Source organism: Herpailurus yagouaroundi, unplaced genomic scaffold (genome assembly GCF_014898765.1).
Source record: "Herpailurus yagouaroundi ecotype Mexico unplaced genomic scaffold, PumYag 28, whole genome shotgun sequence".
Classification (NCBI taxonomy): Eukaryota; Metazoa; Chordata; class Mammalia; order Carnivora; family Felidae; genus Herpailurus; species Herpailurus yagouaroundi.
In genome coordinates this window covers 25,778,537-25,799,222 of record NW_024412376.1, presented here as the reverse complement: position 1 = coordinate 25,799,222, position 20,686 = coordinate 25,778,537, and the positions used below count along the sequence as shown (strand labels likewise).

General features: G+C 37.9%; 1 protein-coding gene across 1 annotated transcript in view; it reads left to right on the top strand.

Moving 5' to 3' along the window:
- The first annotated feature begins 6,242 nt into the window (after nt 1-6,242).
- Nucleotides 6,243-20,686, top strand: part of LOC121035259 (uncharacterized) — a 178,881-nt gene continuing 164,437 nt past the window's right edge. Inside the window, 3 exon segments of the mRNA XM_040482827.1 lie at nt 6,243-6,594; nt 7,207-7,273; nt 14,110-14,215. Coding sequence (XP_040338761.1) covers nt 6,243-6,594; nt 7,207-7,273; nt 14,110-14,215 — 525 coding nt within the window.

The following is a 20,686-nucleotide window of genomic DNA, read 5'->3' as shown; positions in this document are numbered from 1 at the left end:
TATATATATATATATATATATATATATATATATATATATATATCTCATACAAAAAGTACATATATTTATATATAATAAAAAGTGAAGTGAATTTAATTGGACATAAATTATATCTCAATGGAGTTGTTACCAAAAAGAAAGAAAGGAAGGAAGGAAAAAAGGAAGGAAAAGAGAGTGCAAGGGAGAGAGAAAAAAAGGAAACAGGACAAAAAAGATCATTGCTCCTGTTGATAGTCTTTGCCTCCAAACCTCTAGCCTCCATTTGGCAGCTTTATCAGCTACTGCTCGCCACCAGCTGGCTAACTAAGTTGAAACCATACAAAATTGCTGACTTTTGACAATTTGGAGCTACAAAAACTGCAGTTTTACATGATTCACCTAATGTTTTCATCCTTTTCTTGCTTTTGTGACCTGCAGAAGTTTTTGCTCTGTTAAAATAAGGAGATGTAGTTAAACAAAACTTTTCAAACTTCCAAGTGATAGCTAAATATGCACAGCACTTCAGGAGCAACTTCCATTGTTTAATTTTGATTAACAAAAAGAGTAATTCACATTGTCTGAGGTCAAAAATATACTAATCTTAGCTTTCTTTGATATCTCATAAAGACTACATATTTAGGTCATAGGGAGGTATGATGATAGGATTCTTGAAATATTTTTCCTAAATTTAAAAACTAAAATTTAAAAATACTAAATAAATCAAGGTGCACTTATACAAATCATAAAAGACAATCAGTGCAACCTTATAAAATGTGGGTAGACATATTTACTTTCCAACCCAATACATTTAAGGAGCACTGAAGTACTTAAAGTTCTGTCTTGCTCCTTCACATATTCCCAGATACCACACCTTAGAGCCAATTGCCATGAAGTAGTATAATAATTTAGATTATGTTAAAGAATCTTAGCAAAGGAGAGTTACAGATACTACCGGTAATAACTTATAAGACAGAGGTACAAACATCTGTAATCTTTTAGGTGGAAATTTTTGCTTTATGTTCAATTGAATATACATTCTGTGCATTTTGATAACATAAGAGGACATAATGTTCTATATTCTGAATGAGCACACAAATATATGACCTAATATTCAGCATGCTGAATATATCCTGTCACTCCCTTCTGACCTGCCAAGTTTCTGTGAAGAGATCTTCTGCGAACCTGATCTATCTTCCATTGTAGGTTAAGGACTTTTCCCCCTTGCTGCCTTCAGGGTTCTTTCCTTGTCTGTAATATTTTGTGAACTTAACTATGATAGGTCTTGATGAAGGCCAGCTTTTGTTGCATTTAGTGGGAGTTCTATGTGCTTCTTGGATTTCAATGTCTGTTTCCTTCTCTAGGTTATGCAAATTTTCAGTTATAATTTACTCTAATAAACCTTCTTCCCCTTTTTCATCTTGGGCACCTATGATATAAATGTTATTACACTTTAAGAAGTCGCTGAGTTCCCTAAGTCTACATTTGTGATTTAACACCTTTCTTTTCCTCTTTTCAGCTTCATTATTTTCCATAATTTTTATCTTCTATATCACTGATTTGTTCTTCTGATTCACCCATCTTCATTGTTATCATATCCATTTGACTTTGAATCTCAGTTACAACATTTCTAATTTCAGCCTGACTAGTTTTTAGTTCTTTTCTCTCTGCAGTAAGGGATTCCCTAGTGTTTTCTATGCTTTTTTTTCAAGCCCAGCTGGTATCTTTATAATTGTTCTTTTAAATTCTAGTTAGACATCTTTCTTATATCTGCATTGATTAAATCCCTGGCCATTGTTTCTTCCTGTTTTCTTTTGGGGTCAGTTGCTCCATCTTGTCATATTGTCAAGGTCAAAAAAAAAAAAAAAAAAAAAAAGGAAGCTAGATCCTAGGTGTGTTTTGGTCTGTTTCTTTAAAATTTTTTTTCCCCAACGTTTATTTATTTTTGGGACAGAGAGAGACAGAGCATGAACGGGCGAGGGGCAGAGAGAGAGGGAGACACAGAATCGGAAACAGGCTCCAGGCTCTGAGCCATCAGCCCAGAGCCCGACGCGGGGGTCGAACTCACGGACCGTGAGATCGTGACCTGGCTGAAGTCAGACGCTTAACCGACTGCGCCACCCAGGCGCCCCATGGTCTGTTTCTTAAAAACAGCTGATGCAACCAAAAAAAAATTTAAGTATAAATAAGTAAAAATAAAAATAACTTTAAAATTTGCTTTTTTTCTGTAACCCAAGGAAAACAAAACAAAACAAAATGAAGCTAGGTCCTATTTCCCCTAGAGCTGAAGCTTTGCAGCAGTCTCTGAGCAGTTAACTTTATATGAGAGAGGGGGTTCATGCTGGTCTTCTGGGGGTGGGGCATGCTGTGCTGATTCTCAGGCTGACTTGTCCTAGTGGAGACACACCTACAGGGCGCAGGGGGCGGGGTTTGTTGTAAGCGGCTCTGGCCTCCACTTGGTGGCGCTTTCTTGCTCACTGAAGTTGGTCAGTGCTGATAGGCAGGGTGAAAATGGCAACACCCCACTCTCCACCCTCAGAGTGGGGAGCTTGCATCTGCCACTCTTCAGGAAGCTCTCATAGAAAAGCAAACAATCACCTCTTCTCCAAGCAGGGGAAATGTTTCTCCCCTGCCAACCCAGGAGATTCTCAGACCACACTGCCTGCTCCCAGGTCTCCATCCTACTTCCCCACCAGAGTACCGCTAAAGCCCACCATGTATGACCCTGGTGATGGTACAGACTTCTGAAACTTCAGCCTCTGCACTCAGCTGTTTATAAAAACTTGCAGTAGTCAGCCCCTCTCCTTTTCCCATACTATGGTTTTGGGGAAGAGTTTTTCTTGTGAAAGTCCCTGCACACACTTTCACTTTCTCTCCCTCTCCTTCTTTCTCTCTTGCTCCTCTCTCTCTGATCAGAATTCCCTTCCCAGGGAAAGAGAGCTCTTCTCTCCCCCAAATTAACCCTCCACAGCTCCCACCTTCCACAATGTGGCAGTTTTTCATCTCTAGTTGTGTATTTTGCTCTCTCAGTCCTTAAGTCAATTTCTTGGGTGTTCAAAATGATTTGATATTTATCTAGCTGTGTTCAAGGGAGGAAGCAAGTCTAGGGTCTCCCTACTCCTCCACCATCTTAACTCTTCCCTCTTAATTTGCTATATAAATTCACCATGAACATTGAATAGTTAGGTTCCTGCAAGCCCCTAGTCACAGCATTTTCATCAACTAATCAATACATGACATTGTTTTCTATGCTTTTCTGTTTTAAAGACACTTTATTTATTATATATTGTTGATTCAGTAATATTGAAATCGCAGCCAACAGCACTATTAACTCATGCCTAAAGGAAGCTTATCTAATATGCATATATTCTCCTTAAGGCACATCCCAGCCTTCTTTTTTTATAAATTTTTTTTCAACGTTTATTTATTTTTTTGGGACAGAGAGAGACAGAGCATGAACGGGGGAGGGGCAGAGAGAGAGGGAGACACAGAATCGGAAACAGGCTCCAGGCTCTGAGCCATCAGCCCAGAGCCTGACGCGGGGCTCGAACTCACGGACCGCGAGATCGTGACCTGGCTGAAGTCAGACGCTCAACCGACTGCGCCACCCAGGCGCCCCTTTCCCAGCCTTCTTGAGCTCAGGAACACTAGACAGCACTCCAGCACTATGCTTGGGCGGCCATTTAGAATGGAGAAACCATCCACAAAAAGTATAAGAATGTGGAAAATGTGGCACTAAACAGGGCATGAAAAGTTCATTTGTTTACAGTATGAAAGCTAAAACAAGAGGGTAGAGCCTTGTCTTGTCCCACCTCAACTGGAAACATGCACACGTGCTGCAGGTTTCTTGCCACTCTGAACATGTCTTCAAAGGACCACAAAAGTTCATTTTAGCAGGTAAATGAATTCACAAATATGGAATCCACAAATAATGAAAATTGACTATTGCTTAATCAATGTCTATCTTCTCTCATTAAATTATAAGACTAATAAAAACAGTGAATTACTTCCTTTGTATCCTTAATGTTTAGCACAGAGCCACACATATAGTAGGTTTTCAATAAAAATTTGTTAAACAAATGAATTATAAAAATACCCTGGAATAATTCCTATGGTAGAGAGCCTGGAACACTTAAATAGTGTTATCAATTGTTTCCTTTATTTATAAAAAAGTATCAAATTTATTTGTAGCTGGTTTCAGTTTTAAATTAGAGCTGTTGGGCAGTTTTTGTAACAAAATTCTTTATCAGAGGTAGGGAAAACAGTAATAAGCTGTTAAATCCTGACAGCAAATAAAATTGGGGGGTCATCCATTTATAAAAGCTACACTTAATAGTATAAAGTTTCAGTTATACTACTTAATTGAATAAAATCTTACAGCTCCCCTACTTGTAACATATTCTCATTTTAACATAATTTACATTTTTCACCAAATTACTACTATTCCTGACGATTTTTTTTCAAATTTTAATACTTTACCACTTATTCAGTATAACTCAGCTGTTACTCTTTAAGAGTTCCTTAAAATGAATTTGAAATTTAAATTTTTGCTTTGAACCTGCTTGATCAAAGAGTACAGAACATCACTACCATGAGAGATGAAACAAAGAATGGAATAAAAAACAAAAGTGATATCTATATAGTCAGCAAATTAGCTGACAAGACATTTTAACTATGTCACATTTCTGCTCAGCACAAATAAGAATAAGCTGGCTCTGAGGGACCACAATATGTAACATTTTTACTGCAAGTTTTAAGTCATAGCATTAGTCTTCTCCAACAAGTCATTTCTAAGAAAATGTCAGTGTTCATAACTACCAAAACTGTTATATCCAGTAGATGGTTTTCTACATTTTAAGGTAAAGGAATTCTTTATAAAATTTGGCTTAAAAAATAATGTCAATAATTGCTAATACCTCAAAGGCTAACATCAGAAAACCACAGAAAATAGAACTACTCACTCAAAATGTTATTTAGTTTTGAAAAAGCCAGAAATAACTCTATTTCAACCAATTAGCGATAATGGTAAAAGGTGTGATGAATCTACCATATCTCTTTTAAGCCAAAGCACATTTTCACCTCAAAGAGGACAGTTCTTTTTCATTCTCAATTTCCTTCATCCAGAACAGGATCCTCTTTTTTTTTTTTTTTTAAATTAAAAAAAAAATTTTTTTTTTCAACATTTATTTATTTTTGGGACAGAGAGAGACAGAGCATGAACGGGGGAGGGGCAGAGAGAGAGGGAGACACAGAATCGGAAACAGGCTCCAGGCTCTGAGCCATCAGCCCAGAGCCCGACGCGGGGCTCGAACTCACGGACCGCGAGATCGTGACCTGGCTGAAGTCGGACGCTTAACCGACTGCGCCACCCAGGCGCCCCACAGGATCCTCTTTTAAACCATTATTTGAATAGAATCCATATTCTAAGGTCATTTTTCTCCATATGATGTTTTCATTTCAGTACATAAACTACAAAACAGCAAATGACTAAGTCAATTATAAAGAATTTGTAGCATAAAAATTGCTAATTTACAATGACTGTCAACAAACCCAACCAATTTCTACTCCCAAACCTACAACTTCATTTACTAAATAATACTTTCATAAAGTATTATGGCGGGGTGGAGTGTGGGGGAGCCTGGGTGGCCCAGTTGGTTAAGCATCTGACTCTTGATTGGACTCTTGATTCAGCTCAGGTCCTGATCTCACAGTTGGTGGGTTTAAACCCAATGGAGCCTGCTTCGACTTCTTTCTCCCTCTCTCACTGCCCCTCCCCCACTCATATTTTTTTTCTCTCTCTCTCTCAAAATAAATAAACCTATCAAAAAAATTCAAACAGAAAGAAAGAAAGAAAAGAAAGATCTTAGTGGGTCCCTTCCAGAGCTTCATAATATGCCAAATGATTTCATTCTAGCTGGAGAGCCTGTCTATTTCTTCAACTCTGTGTTGGTTGTGCAGCTTTTGCAATATTTATTTCTTACTTTGCTCTTTTTCTCTGGCCTTTGTCTTCTGGGCCAGTTTCCAAGACAGCTCACACTCACTAGGCACAGAGGGGAAGGGGCCCACAGAACTGCTGTAAGGAAGCCATGTGGGACTTTCACAGTCCATTCCATAACATACTGAGCAAACCTTTCCACCAAACATCTCTGTAGCAATATTAGGAAAATTTAGACTTGAATAGGCTCTAATTTGCCCTAGGATTATTAGTCAGCCAATCATAATTTCAGATGATGCTTGGCTGTTTGTCTTCTTCCTTCCTAAAGGAAATGGGGGCTAGATCTCTGGCCCAGACCTGTGTGGTGCCTGTAGCTGCCGCTGGTGGCACTTTAACACCATCAGCACCTCCTCCTTTGTGTTTTCCTCCCTTGCTCACTTTTAATTTCTTACTTCAAGGGGCCATGGGCCCAGAAGAACCACGTTCACCACTGACTCTGGGCCTTGACAAGCACGGGCTCCTCAGCCCGTCCTTGCCCTTCAGGACTGGCACAACAGAGGGTCCCCAGGAAGCCAGGGCTGCCCCGCCACACCTTGCACAACCTGCAGGTGGCTGCCTCCACGGGGCATTGGGCAAAACTGCTGCAGTGGCCATGACCACCCCTATGTGGCTCCTGGGACCAGGTGCTGGGACTCCCACTCCCAACTCACTGAGCCATTTTTTTTTTTTTTTGTCCCAGCTACTGCAGTCAGGGAGACATTTAGTAATGGGAGACTAAAATTTCTTCTGTTGGCTTTCTTTAAATTCTAAAATAAAAAGTTCCTTCAAAAATTTGTCAAAAAAATACTGACTCTAACAAAACAAAACAAAACAAAGCAAAACAAAAAACAAAACAAAACAAAACAAAACACCAACCTAACAAACAAAGCTGCCACTTTCAGGGAAGATTCTAAAGCCCAGACTGGACAGTCCCAGAAAACACCCTGTGTCATGAACTTCAGTAGGACTGATTTCACTTTGGGCCATAAATACTAACTAAGCATTAAATTAACTGTGATTTATATGAACCAGGTATTCATTAAGTTACATTAGGAAGCAGAGCTGTTGGCATATTCTCCCTTAATGAATTTCCTTGCTGGAAGCAAGGGGCAATTCAAATTCTTTTCAGAAGCCTTGGAACTATATCAAAAAGTAGGTGTTTAAAAATATGTGTGTGTGTTCATGATGGTGGTGATGTTTCTTACAGTGAAAAACATTTTTCAAATGTAATAGCTGATCCTTTCAAACTCCCTTAGCACCTCAGTTTACTCACCCTGAAAGTGCACTGGCTATCGGACCCAAACAGCAGCCTCAAGATGCAGCGTCACTATGAAATCACTCTTTCTTGTCCTCAGAGGCCAGTGGGTTTTCTCGATATTGTTCTGCCAAAAACATTTTGATAGTACCATCAAGCATTTGCTATAGAAAGTTCTTATAGAAACCAAACTCAAACCCCAAAGTCCTGCATTTGTCTCCCTAGCCTGCCCACTTCTCCCTAGGTATGTCATTCCCATACTGTTGTACACAATAATACGCTTGTTTTAAATAAACAATAAGAAAAGATACATTGCTTCTACATAGTGTATTGGGTAAAATGCAAAGCAGAAAGACAAAATATTTGTTGCTAGGTTTGATTCTTGGCTGTCATTTATCTAGACACTCTTATTTCATTATGAAATTTTAAAAATAATTACCAGAACATTTGTATAATTTTTACTCTTTCTTCTTTTCTGCCCCCATAATTGGCAGTTTCCGGCTTCTCTACTTTGTATTACCAAAATCTCTCCTCATCTGTACCCACTCTCCATGAATACTAGCGATAGTCTACTTCAGACCTCAACCAGTGGTCTCAACTCTGAACACAAGGAGATTTTAAATGTCATGAAAATTGTCTCCCCCTCCTACAAAAAGAAACTTACACTTTTAGTGTCTAATGTTTGAGAAAACCTATAATGGCAAAAGCTACTATTGATTTATTATTAACATATTTAAATGATTTCTTTTATTTTTTTATTTTTTTTATTTTTTTTTCAACGTTTATTTATTTTTTGGGGGACAGAGAGAGACAGAGCATGAACGGAGGAGGGGCAGAGAGAGAGGGAGACACAGAATCGGAAACAGGCTCCAGGCTCCGAGCCATCAGCCCAGAGCCTGACGCGGGGCTCGAACTCACGGACCGCAAGATCGTGACCTGGCTGAAGTCGGACACTTAACCGACTGCGCCACCCAGGCGCCCCTGAATTATTTCTACTTTATTAATCATAATAATATCAAAATGCATTTCCCAAATATGTGTATGTGGTGTGGTTTCTGCTTGCCTAGCAACTCTCTCTTATTTAGGAAAGAGACAGCCCTTTTTAATTCTGGTTGTGTTTTCTTAACCACAATAATTGGCCTTGGGTCTTGGAGCAATCACATTACGCATGTTTGCAAACACCATTCCTTATGTTAGAGATTGGTCCAGGGTTTTAGCAAATGGCTCAAACTGGGACAGAGCTCCTTCATGTGACTGGGGAGAAGAGCCCTTTTGTGCTTTATGGTACAGCCATGAGGGTGTGAGCTTAAAAGCTGGAAGTAGCTGTCTCCTTCACAACATTGTGCAGTTGGAATGGAGACAACTCATAAAGAATGGTAGAAAGAAAAGATAAAAAATGCAAAAAAAAATCTTCTGGTTTTTGCATAAGCAAGATTAAGTGGAGTTTCTGTTATTTTAAACCTCCCACCCCTGGAATATAACACCAAGAAAACAGGGTCTGAGCAAACCAAGTGATATTTAAAATCATTTTTTGAATTATAAAACATCAACATGAATAAAAAACCAAACATTACATAAGAATACTAAAGTAAAAGTTTTCCCACTCAAAACAGCCCAAGTTTTCACTGGCAATTCCTAGATTTCCTTCTAGGAAACTGTTGGCATACACAAAAATAAAAGACATACAGAATGGAGTCTTTTCAAACTTTGTTTATGCAATTAGTACTATGTAATACATGACTTTCATCTACTCCATTATGAATCTACTCCACTATTTTTAGTTAGCTATGGAACATTCCATTTCAATAATATGCCATAATTTATTTTATCAGTTCTCTGGATACTGTATGTAAGTGATGAATCATGGGAATCTACCCCCAAACCAAGAGCACACTGTATACACTGTATGTTAGGTAACTTGACAATAAATTTTAAAAAGTAACTAGAAAAATAAGTAGGATTTTATAGCATTTGGCTTCAATGAAGAAGTAATTTTTTTCCATATCATTTAGATGCTAAAAGATAAAATGTTTTGCTTGTTTGATATGGACTTATAGTCAGAATGTTGAGTGATGATTCATGTTTGAAGGATGGAGTTAACCATATCTCAGCTATGCAGCTTTAAGACTTCTTTCAAAATTCAAAAATAAATATAGGAATTGTCTTCATTTTTGTACCTTTAAGAAATATCTGCTAAGTATTTAAGAATAGTGGATCTTTGCATTGTGTCTCAAAAATGGACCCATATATTTAAGGAGTTTCTTTCCTCTTTCTGGATACACATAGTGTAAGTACTGCAGACAAGAAGGACCAACAGAAATTCAAAATATTTCTGCACCCTATGGGGTGACTGGGTGACTCAGTAGGTTGAGCGTCTGACTTCGGCTCAGGTCATGATCTCGTGGCTCACAGGTTCAGGCCCTGCGTCCTGCTCTGCGCAGACAGCTCAGAGCCTAGAGCCTAGAGCCTACTTCATGGATTCTGTCTCCCTCTCTCTGCCCCTCCCCTGCTTGTACTCTCTCTCTCTCTCAAAAATAAATTTAAAAAACATTAAAATTTTTTCAAAATATTCCTGCACCCTATGGCCATTGGAAGAACTATTAGGTAAGAAGTATGCATGGTGCACCTGGGTGGGTCAGTTGGTTGAGCATCTGCTATTGACTTCAGCTCAGGTCATGATCCCAGGGTTGTAGAATTGAGCCTCATGTCAGACTCTGTGCTGAGTGTGAAAGCTGCTTAAGATTCTCTCTCTCTCTCCTTCTGCCCCTCTCCCCTGCTCATGCTTGCTCTCTCTCAAAAGAAAAGGGAAAAGATTTGTGCCCATATTTCTTTTTTGAAATATAATTTATTGTCAAATTGGTTTCCATAGAACACCCAGTGCTCATATTTCTTTACTATGTATAAAATGGTGCTACATTATAGTCAGTCAATCAATAAATAGAAACTTTTTTTTCCCATTTAGGTGTGATGTGATTGCCCCTGGATTATGTTTGATTTCCCCTACTACTGTTAGTCCTGTGTACATTTTGTCCTATCCCTGCTGTGCACAATTGGGTAAATAGAATTTCTTGATGCTTAGTCTGACTATAAGCCAACCACTTTGAAAATAAAATAAGGTACTTGAACGACCTTTTGCAATCTGATCAAGTTGTCTTCAAAAAGCTGTATCTTAACGTATCTCCCTGATCTGAAATACATCATTTTACCAAGTAACATGAGAAAAAATATTCAGTGATGTGCATTACAAAAGCTTGGATCTATGACCTCTGAAAAAGCAGTCACTGAAGACAAAAATTTTAATATAATTCCACTGAATATCAAATCAACAATAGATAAGCAAGTTTAATTTTCTGTGATTTTCCATAGGATATTTCTACAGTGTGGTGGACATAGAACCTAGATTTAATAAAGTAAATACTTAGGAGGCAGGAAGGTTAATGTCCATCTTGCAAAAAATAAAAAATAAAAAAGTCATTGGGTGAATTAGGGTCAACATCACCAATTATTTAAAATTCTTTAAAAACAGCCAAATATGAACTTCTTAGTAGATAATGGTAAAATTCTCTGCAGCAGAATAATAGTCAAAGAAAAAATGTTTAAATGTTCCCATTATAATGAATATTTCACATTTTCTTTGTGCCTTCCTAAAAACTCTGAAGTCTTTATGAATGATAATTTTTCTTAGTGAGTTTCAGTGCACAGTAAAGAATGGTATTTCAGAGAAGTGAGCCCTATCTAAAGACTTATTTCATATATGACCATATAAAAATATAAGTAATGAGACAAAGCTCTTTGAAAGATAAATATGTATCTAAAAATGTGGGTTAATGTAGGTAGCAACTTAGAATTTAATAAAAGGTGTCTTTTTACTGGAAAAAATAATTCCAGATTTCCTTCACGTGCAACAAAGTGCCCTTGATTGCCAATATCTTTAACAGCCTGTAAGATATATTTAAATTAATAACTAATAATTATTACTTAATCTAGTTCTTGGGTTCCTCCTCTAGAAAAAAAATGAAATAGTTCAAAAGCAGGGGCAGTACGGTTTTCTCAATTCAATTTAGATGCTTCAGAGCACTGCACAGTGTTACCAGTGTCACGTTGTTGAACGGTGATAATAGTAGCACATTTAGGAACATTAACAAGTAATAGTTCTGGAGAAAAGCCAGTTGGCAAAAGCTGCTGCCATATGAGATTAGCAAGCTCTTATATTCCCTCCCACATTGGAAGTGGAAAAATCTTTACAATTTCAATTACATTACATATAATTACCTTATTTTCAATATTTATATGCACAAAGCATATGTATTTGCAAAATACTTAATTTTTACTTAAAATTCAGAAAGTGCTTTAAGACACTAACACACCGATGTGTTGTTATGTGTCATGTAGCTATCCACATGTAGGATTGGGGAAGTTTTTCAGAAACAAATGATCTTTTCAAAAATGCAATGCCAACCAAGCTGTTCCCTATAGTGAGCTACTGGGGCTCCTAATATTCACTAAATACAAACTCTATTTCTGAGCATCCATATTTATATGTGTGGGGATACAGTTGAGCCTAAATAGAGAATCAGAGTCCTGTTATGGTATATCTATATTAGAAAAACTCATCCAAAACTTGAAAATAAGGCAAGAATATTACAGCAAACTCTTTCAAAATCATGCCAGAACATTGTGTAACAAGTCCATCTGGGGATAACTGGTTCCCTGAAGGTTGTTTGTCTCCTTAGGAAATGTAACTTTATTTGAATTATTATTTACTGGTTATTAGGGCTCAGACTCTGAAAAATTAGATGTTCTCTTCTAGAAAATGGATAGGTTACAAATTATTTTGTCCAGGAGAAATGAATATGATTTCTATTAGAATAGGTAAGATAACTCAAAGGTTACCATTGTATTTCCCTGTAGGACATTAAGCAGTTTTTACTCTTACTTAGAATTCTTTCCATAATTCATTTTCCACACACATGTGTGTGTATTTGTGTATGTGTGTCTCTAATCAATTTTGTCATTGTGTATCATCAATAAGATAAATAAATCTATGAATCTTTAACATGTACCCACTAAGGGACTTACCTACTTAACTTTTTGAAAATACAATCTTAATGACATTAATGAAATGTTAATAAAATGTTAACTATAACACTATGTTACCTTAATAAAATATTATCTGACAAACCGATGGGTCAGTGATCTCGAGGCATCTGTTTAATGAGTTTGTGTGCGTGGTGCAATACTGCCTTTGATATTTTGTGTTGAGATGCCTGGACCAAACTTAAGAGACACAAGAAAATAGAGAGTATCTGTGATCTGTTCTTGGCCCCACTCCAGGGAGTAGATGTGATCCACTAAGACCAAGGTATGCAAGTAACAGGACTATCTTGATGAAGCTCCAAACAATCAGTGCTGCATCTGAACACAGCCCTGACATGGGGAGGGGCAACTCCCCATACCCAGGAGGTAGCAGAGGCCATGAAGCAGAGTGCTCTGAGCACTGCAGCGTATCATCAGGGAAACACAGTGATCACAAGGGCAATGGTGGCTACCCTCTAAAAGCCAGGCTCTCCTTTCTGATGGCTTGTGAGAATAACAATTTAGTTAGGAGGCCATAGCAGAAGAATATGCACAGTCTTATTTCTCAGGACATAGGGGACACCACCTTGAAATCCACACAAATAACTGAGAAAAATTGGTAAACTTATTTTAGACTCAAGGTAAGGGGTATAGGGTGTGAGTGATGCCTTAGCAAAACTCACATGTTTATATTGATGTTACTTCGTTTGAATTAAGTGTAAGACCTGAAGATATTTCATTCATTCTAGTTTTAAAACAAAATTTTCATGAAAGTGTGACAATGAACCTTATTTCTATTTAGGTAGCCAGTCTTAAGGAATTCTAGAGTCATCTTTACATTATATTTTACAAGACTAAAGAAAAGTTTTCCTTAGTAATCGGTAATACTATCCCATGAATATCAGTATAATAAAATGTATTTATTTTTAAAAATTTTTAATGTTTATTTATTTTTGAGAGAGAAAGAGACAGCTTGTATGAGCAGAGGATGGGCAGAGAGAGGAAGACTGAGGATCTGAAGCGGGCTCTAAGTTGACAGCAGAGAACCCAATGGGGGGCTGGAACTCACGAACTGCGAGATCAAGACCGGAACCAAATTTATATGCCCAAATGACTAAGCCACCCAGGTGCCCCAAGAAAAGATATTTAATTGTGATTTTCAAACTTTGAGTTTTTCTTTAAGCTAGCCTGCTTGTAACAGATAAATGGTGGCAAACCTGGTAATTGTTTATCTTTGAAAGATTTTGTACACAAATCGGGGTGCTTATTTCTATAAAAATAAAATTTTTATAGAAACTATAATAACAAAATATGATTAGTAGAGGAACAAGAAGAAGCAGAAGAACGTTAGGAAGGCAAAACAATGTATATCCAACCAGGACACTTTTAAGAGGGGGAACTACTAATAATTATCCTGGAAATACAAGTGTAAACCAGAAGACTGTTGAGCAAATTGGGATTTAAGTTCACTCTATGAATGAATAGGAATAGGTGGAATAAATCCTAATTAGTATTTTCTAGAAACTTTCAGAAATATGAGTATACTTGTAATGGACATAGAGATGTGCTACTCAGATAAGACACCCCCCCTCCCTGCCTTAATAAAGTTCCCCAACTCCTAGGAATGGTGTTGACAGGCAGCCTCCACTGTCAGTTCCTTCATTCATGCCTCAGCTACAGAGGGCTGTCTTGTCCCAAGATTGTGCCTTTCCTAGGGCAGCCCAGGCCATTTCATTCCAACATGAGACAACTCTCTCGGGTCATTTAGACTCAGAGCTCCCCATGGATTGACTTCTCCAACTCCCCAATAATGTTTCCTTTCCCACAGGTGTTTATCTCAAGGGAACGCCCTAAAATCATCTTGCATACTAAACTCTATCTCAGAATCTGCTTCCCGGAAATCCCAACCTGGGACAGTGCTTGACATTGATATGGTAAGTAGTACCGTAATCACCCAATGGCAAAGTGACCACAGGCTCTGAAGTCAGACTGTCTGGTTCTAATCTAGGCTCACCACCTCCTAGCTGTATGGCTGTGGGCAAGTCACTTAGCCTTTCTTTTTCTGTAAAATGTAGATAAAGGTAGAGCCTGCCTTATAGGGTTGCTTGGAGATTTAAATGAATACATATGAAGAACCTAGAATAATGCTTAGAATGTAGAAAGTCATCAGTCTTAGCTACTATTAGTATCGGTGATATTATTTTTAGTCTGGTTTCAGTCTAATTTGGGAATAATTGAGCATATTCTTTGGAGCAAGGAAGCCCATGGCAGTTCTGGATTGATTGAGTTCCCTATGACTAGGCCCTTCCTCACAACCAGTGCAAAATGAGCTTCCTGACCAGTACCCAGGGCCTCAGTGACTTAACTCTTACATTACCCAGATTCTGAACCCACACTCCTCCCAGTGCTGGAATTCCATGCTTGGGGTCCAGGTCTACCCAGCATCCAGATTCCTGGGTGCTCTATCCCAACATCCCCACAACGAGCTCCTTAATAGTCGCTCATGGATCTTCCCAACATCCCCACCCTTCTCATCCAGACCTCCAACTTTATGTACTGGAACAGATATCTGCGATTCCTCTCAGTCTGACCCTTTCCAAAAGCATGCTCCTGTTGCCTTTCCCCGCCTCTACATCAGATTTCCCAGATTCAAACAGCTTTGAAACACCCAAAACAACAGTCTCCTGTTTCTTTCCCCTGTGTTTACACACCCAACCCTGTTAGGCTGCAGAGACCTCAGCCCTCTTGTTCTATAATCGGGCCTTTGTGGATGCCGCCAAATTCTCTGTCCCTGTCAGTGTAGCACAAAAGGAAATCTCTTGTAGCAACAAACCACAAGTGACACAGGAATGTTATAAATATGATTCATAATATTTAGGAACTTTATATTGAACTTTAGGAACCTGCGAAGTTTTAAAGAATATCTCCCCAAGTGACCTCATAGAAAGTCACTGAAGTACTGGGTAATCAGAAGCCATTAAAGATAATCTGGTTTGTAATAGTAGTAATTGCTGCTGTAGTTAGAAAATGAGTATTTCTTTTTCATATATTATTCATTCATTCTAAATAAAGAAACTATTTATGAGAGGAAAAGGCAGAATATTTTGTCCTGCTTTTTTAAACTTTAAATAAGACAAGAATAGTGAAGACTAAACTGTCTGTGTAATCCCTTATTTCAACATAGTGCCTAATTTATTTTTGTTAATAAAAAGCGCATTTCAGGCACGCCTGTCTGGCTAAGTTGGTAGAGCATGCAACTCTTAATCTCAGGGTTGTGAGTTCAAGGCCCACATTGGGTATGGAGCCTACTTTAAAAAAAAAAAAAAAAAGCACATTTCATACTTAAAGTACTTTAAAACTTTAATCAAAATGCTGACATTCAAAAAATTAAAATATTAATATAAAATAAACATTTTTTGCTAAGAAAAAATATTCATAATAAGATACTATTAGTTTGACTGTATTAGTTTTGCTGATAGTGGCAATTTTCCCTGATATTTAAAAATACACCACAAAAGGCCCCAAATAGCCAAAGCAATCCTGAGACAGAAGATCAAAGCTGGAGACATCACACTTCCTGAGCTCAAGTTATATTACACGGCTATAGTTATCAAAACAGAGTGGTATTGTCATCAAAACAGACACATAGGCCAATGGAACAGAATCAAGAGCCCAGAGATAAACCCTTGCTTGCATGGTCAAGCAATATTTGAGAACAGAGGCAAGAATATTTAATGAAAAAAAAAAGAGTCTCTTCAATAAATGGTGCTGGCAAATTTGAATCTTCATGTAAAACAATAAACTAGACCCTATTTTATACTACACAAATTAAGTTGAAATGGATCAAAGACTTAAATTTAAGATGTGAAACCATAACACTCCCAGAAAAAAAACGTAGGAGAAAAGTCCTTTGACATGGTGTTGGCACAGATATTTTGGATATGACTCCTAAAGCACAAGCAACAAAATGAAAAATAAGCAAGTACTCTACATATTGTATCTTGGGTAATACTATCACTCCTGTGACCAAGAGGATGGTCTTGGAACAAGCAAAAGTAAGTGCAGCTCCCTAAAGCAGGGAAAAACTCTAACCAGACGGGAAAGGAGAAAATATTAGTTAACCATTGTGAAAACACCACTATTTTCAATTCGACTTGAATAACTTTTCCTAAGAACCTCAGGATTCCTTCTGTGTTAAAAACCCAATCTATACCTGCACCCAAACTCTGCATAGTTCTGCTCTCTGTTGTGGTTCCAAGAATTGTGAATGGGCTGCTACAGGGCAAGAAGAAGACTATAAGAGAGGATTTTTATTTAAAAATACAACAACCAGGGGAGCATGGGTGGGCATGGGTGCACCAGTCAGTTGAGCAGCCCACTCTTGATTTTGGCCCAGGGTCATGGAGTCAAGCCCATGCTCAGCGTGGAGCCTGCTTAAGATTTTCTCTATGTCTCTCCCTCCCACCCCCTTGCTCCTTTCACCCACTCATGCTCTCTCTCTTTCGAAAATTAAAAAAAAAAAAAAAAAATATATATATATATATATATATATACACACAATAACAAAAGATAGCAGGTTATATGTATTACAAAACAAGGAGAAAGGCAGAAGGCTAAGAATCCTTTGAATTTGGGCCCTTTACATTTTTAAAAGCAATGAGTCATTGGCCAGTATTCTATGGTGGCCTAATGCCTAGAGGAATTTACAAGAAAAATGAAAAAGCAATCGGGCTATGCAGCAGAGACACCATTCATTTGGCATATCCTTTTAACTGTTCGCTATATAAACTTCCCAGGTGAAAAAACACTCTGGCAACAGCAGAAAAGAGTCCTGAGGTTATAACCCATCTCATTTCTAAAATAGTCAAGTTCCTATTAAGATGATAAATCACAATATTTCTAAAAAATGTGACTCATTCACTGTCTAGCAGGTGAATAATCACTGGATTAAGAGTCCTTGATAATATTATAGATGTAGTAATGTATTATAGTGCTTTTTAATAATAGGTCAAGAATTTTGAAACTTGCCTTATAATCCATATTGCTTTAAAAAGCTATTATAATCTAAGTACATGAAAACTAAATTAACTTCTCTGGGAGATTAGTAAAGAGAATTTATTATTGAATTTAGTTTCAGAAATATGGCCATGATGGTAACTCAGAACAAACAAACAAAAAACCCATCATGATCAGTAGTCACTCCAAAAACATAGAGTTTGAATTACAATATCCCCAAACCAAAGGCCCTCATCAATTTAAATTTATTTTTTAATAGCCCAGAAACTCATTTACCTGTGCTTGACATGCAGGAAGTAGACTATGTGAAAGATGAGGTTAAAACCTATACTATTTACCTTTGATGCCATATATAAAATCAAAAAAATAAAATAAAATAAATACAATAAAAAATAAATCTTCTAAATTCAAATAGAGGACAATTTTATGAAGTGGACTCAACTTTAAAAAATATAAGGAATCTGTAAAACAGTTGGTTGTTCTTTGTTTGTTTTTAAATTTTTTTTTTCAACATTTATTTATTTTTTGGGACAGAGAGAGACAGAGCATGAACAGGGGAGGGGCGGAGAGAGAGGGAGACACAGAATCGGAAACAGGCACCAGGCTCTGAGCCATCAGCCCAGAGCCCGACGCGGGGCTCGAACTCACGGACCACGAGATCGTGACCTGGCTGAAGTCGGACGCTTAACCGACTGCGCCACCCAGGCGCCCCTGTTTGTTTGTTTTTAATCAAAGATGAATTGGTGGATTTAGCTCTGGGTTGTTAAAATTGATAGCCATAGTCCAATCTAACCTTAAATTGCTAATCTGTCCAGGGACTGTTAATCAGTGGCTCCTTCTATGCTGGTGGATTATGTTTTTCATCAGCCAGTGAATTTACCTGCCAAAATGAAGTCAATAGGTATGCCATTTCATTCCATTTCCTTTTAAGTAGCTTCAACTTCTTATAGAGCAAGAAAATAGAGGCTGCTATGAGATTAAATCAAACTAAGGTTCAAGGCTCATGGTGAAGAGAAACTGAGATTTCATACTTACTGGGGAAAGCTGATAAAGGTGGAGAGGTTTTTTTTTTTTTTTTTCCCATCTCAGGAGACAGCTGAGAGATTGTTTTACTGCAGGTGATATGTCGGCATGTTACTTACTCATGACACCTGCCAACCTTGAGAGAGTCTCTTTGTCATTACTTATAACTGCCAATTTACAAGATGGTCCAGTAGGGAATGAAAGAACCAACTGGAACAAATAGAGGTTTTACCACAGCTGCAGTCTGTCGGCACAAGTAGTGAATCCTAAATAGGAAAGAGCAACCCAAATACTTCTCCCAGGTCACCAGATCAGGCTTGAGACACAGACCCTGGCCTCATGGGATTAACATTCTAGGAGTACTGTGGACCAGGTGTTCAGGTTGATAGCTGGGAGAAAAGGCTTGATTGGATCATGTGAAGACTTTCTTTCCATATTAACTGGTTCAGAATATACAAGGTCTTTCCTAGTAACTGTAGCTTGAGTTCAAATTCTGGGGAAGATACAACCAATTAGAGTCAGTGCAGCAATGGACAAGGACACAAGGACAGCTCTAACAACCAGACTACACAGAAGTAAGAGCAGCTGGAATTGAGAAAAGACTTTTGTCTGCCTAGAATATTTCTCCTGTGCCATTTATCTCCCTCTGGTCATGTCTGTCTGTTTAGGCATTTCAAGCGATAGCTATTCTGGGCATAGTATAAGGCTCCTGTGTTCACCCTGGTCTTATTTTGATTTGACCTTCCAGTTAAATTGGCATTTTGTAGTTGTTTGGAAACTGCCTTGGGGAGGGAGTTCGTGGTGGTGAGCAGGAAGGGTACTTAAGCAAAAAAACCCTAATTTATAACCATTTTGGTAGCCTGTTGACAGTAGAAGGTCATGCTACAATGTTTACGATGCATTTCTGGGGACTATGTCAGCCCCCTAATGTGACTGCAAGTTAGAACTTAGCTTGGATATGACTTTAAAGTGCAATGGAATGATCTAGGGAACTTTTTAAAAGTACCCGTATCTGGATCTCATCCCTGGACATTCTGATTTAATTGGACCAGGATGGGATCCAATCATCAGATTTTTAAAAGAACTCCTTCAGATATTTATAATGTGCACCGGTTTCCATTATGCAGCTAGGACATAGCACCTTTGCTTTATGTCTAGAAAAGTAAGACAAAAGTCAAGCACAAAGGCAGGGTACACTCTGGTCTGTAGGGACATGTCTGCTGCTCTTTGGAAAAGACCCATCAAATCCTTAGTGGCACTGGTTTGGTCATTTGATGAGATATATCAGCCTGAGAGATGCATACCTCTATGTTTCTTTACCAACTACCTCATCAATCGGAAATCCTTCCCTGAAGTTATACAGATTGGGATCTGAAATGTGCCCCCCACTTTGTGAATATATACATAGCCTGCCATGCATGTGGCATGTATACATATTTATAGCCTAAAACAATAATAGAATCTGGTGAAAATTCAAACTTCCAGAAATCTTGTTGAAAGAATGCCACAGCGATCATTATAATATTAATGGCCTTTCAAAAGTATACATATTTTCTAATTTGGCCTTAAATTCTCTTTTAAATTGGTTTTTAAGAGATCCTTCTATATCTAAAATTTGATATTCAACCACAGTAAGGGAGGTTACAATTTCTAAATTGACACAATTTCTTTGATAAAGTAAAGGCTGTCAAAATTATATGTAGAAGCCCTAAGGCAGGAGGAAAGAGACTTTCCACCTCCGTGGTAAATAAAGTTCTTGACAGAGTCTGAGTGAAAGAGGAGAGTGGTCCAGCTGGCAATCTCCTGATAGTCATTCTTTGGCCTGACAGAAGAAGGATTATGGAAGAGGAAACGTAATTAGCTTTCATCACTGTGTCATGACAGAATCCTCCCCTCTGTGGAACTAGCCTTATGGAAAAGATTATTATGCCCATCGCCATTCCATAAATGGACTGCATTATGCAACCCATGATAAAAAATGTTTGACATTCCATGAAGCCTAAATTTAAAAAGCACAGCATATGAATTATGGTTTAAGTGGGAAAGCAGCCTCCTGAGACCAGTCTAGTCCATGACAAGCCATCCAGGCTTTGCAATTCTGTGTTCCAAGTTTCAGTGGGCTGAAAAATAGGAAGTGGTGAACTGATTCACTTTGTTGCAAAGTCTACAACTCCATGTGAGAATTAGAATTAATACTGGATAATACTCAATATTTCCCCCCAAATAGTATTTGCCTTTAAATGTAGTGGAGCAAGCATAAAACTCGATACTAGCAGTTCTGTGTTCTGATCCCAAATTTTCAAGTCAGTAACAGGGAACATTTCAAATATCTCTGGATCTTGTTTTTTTATCACCTGTAACACTGG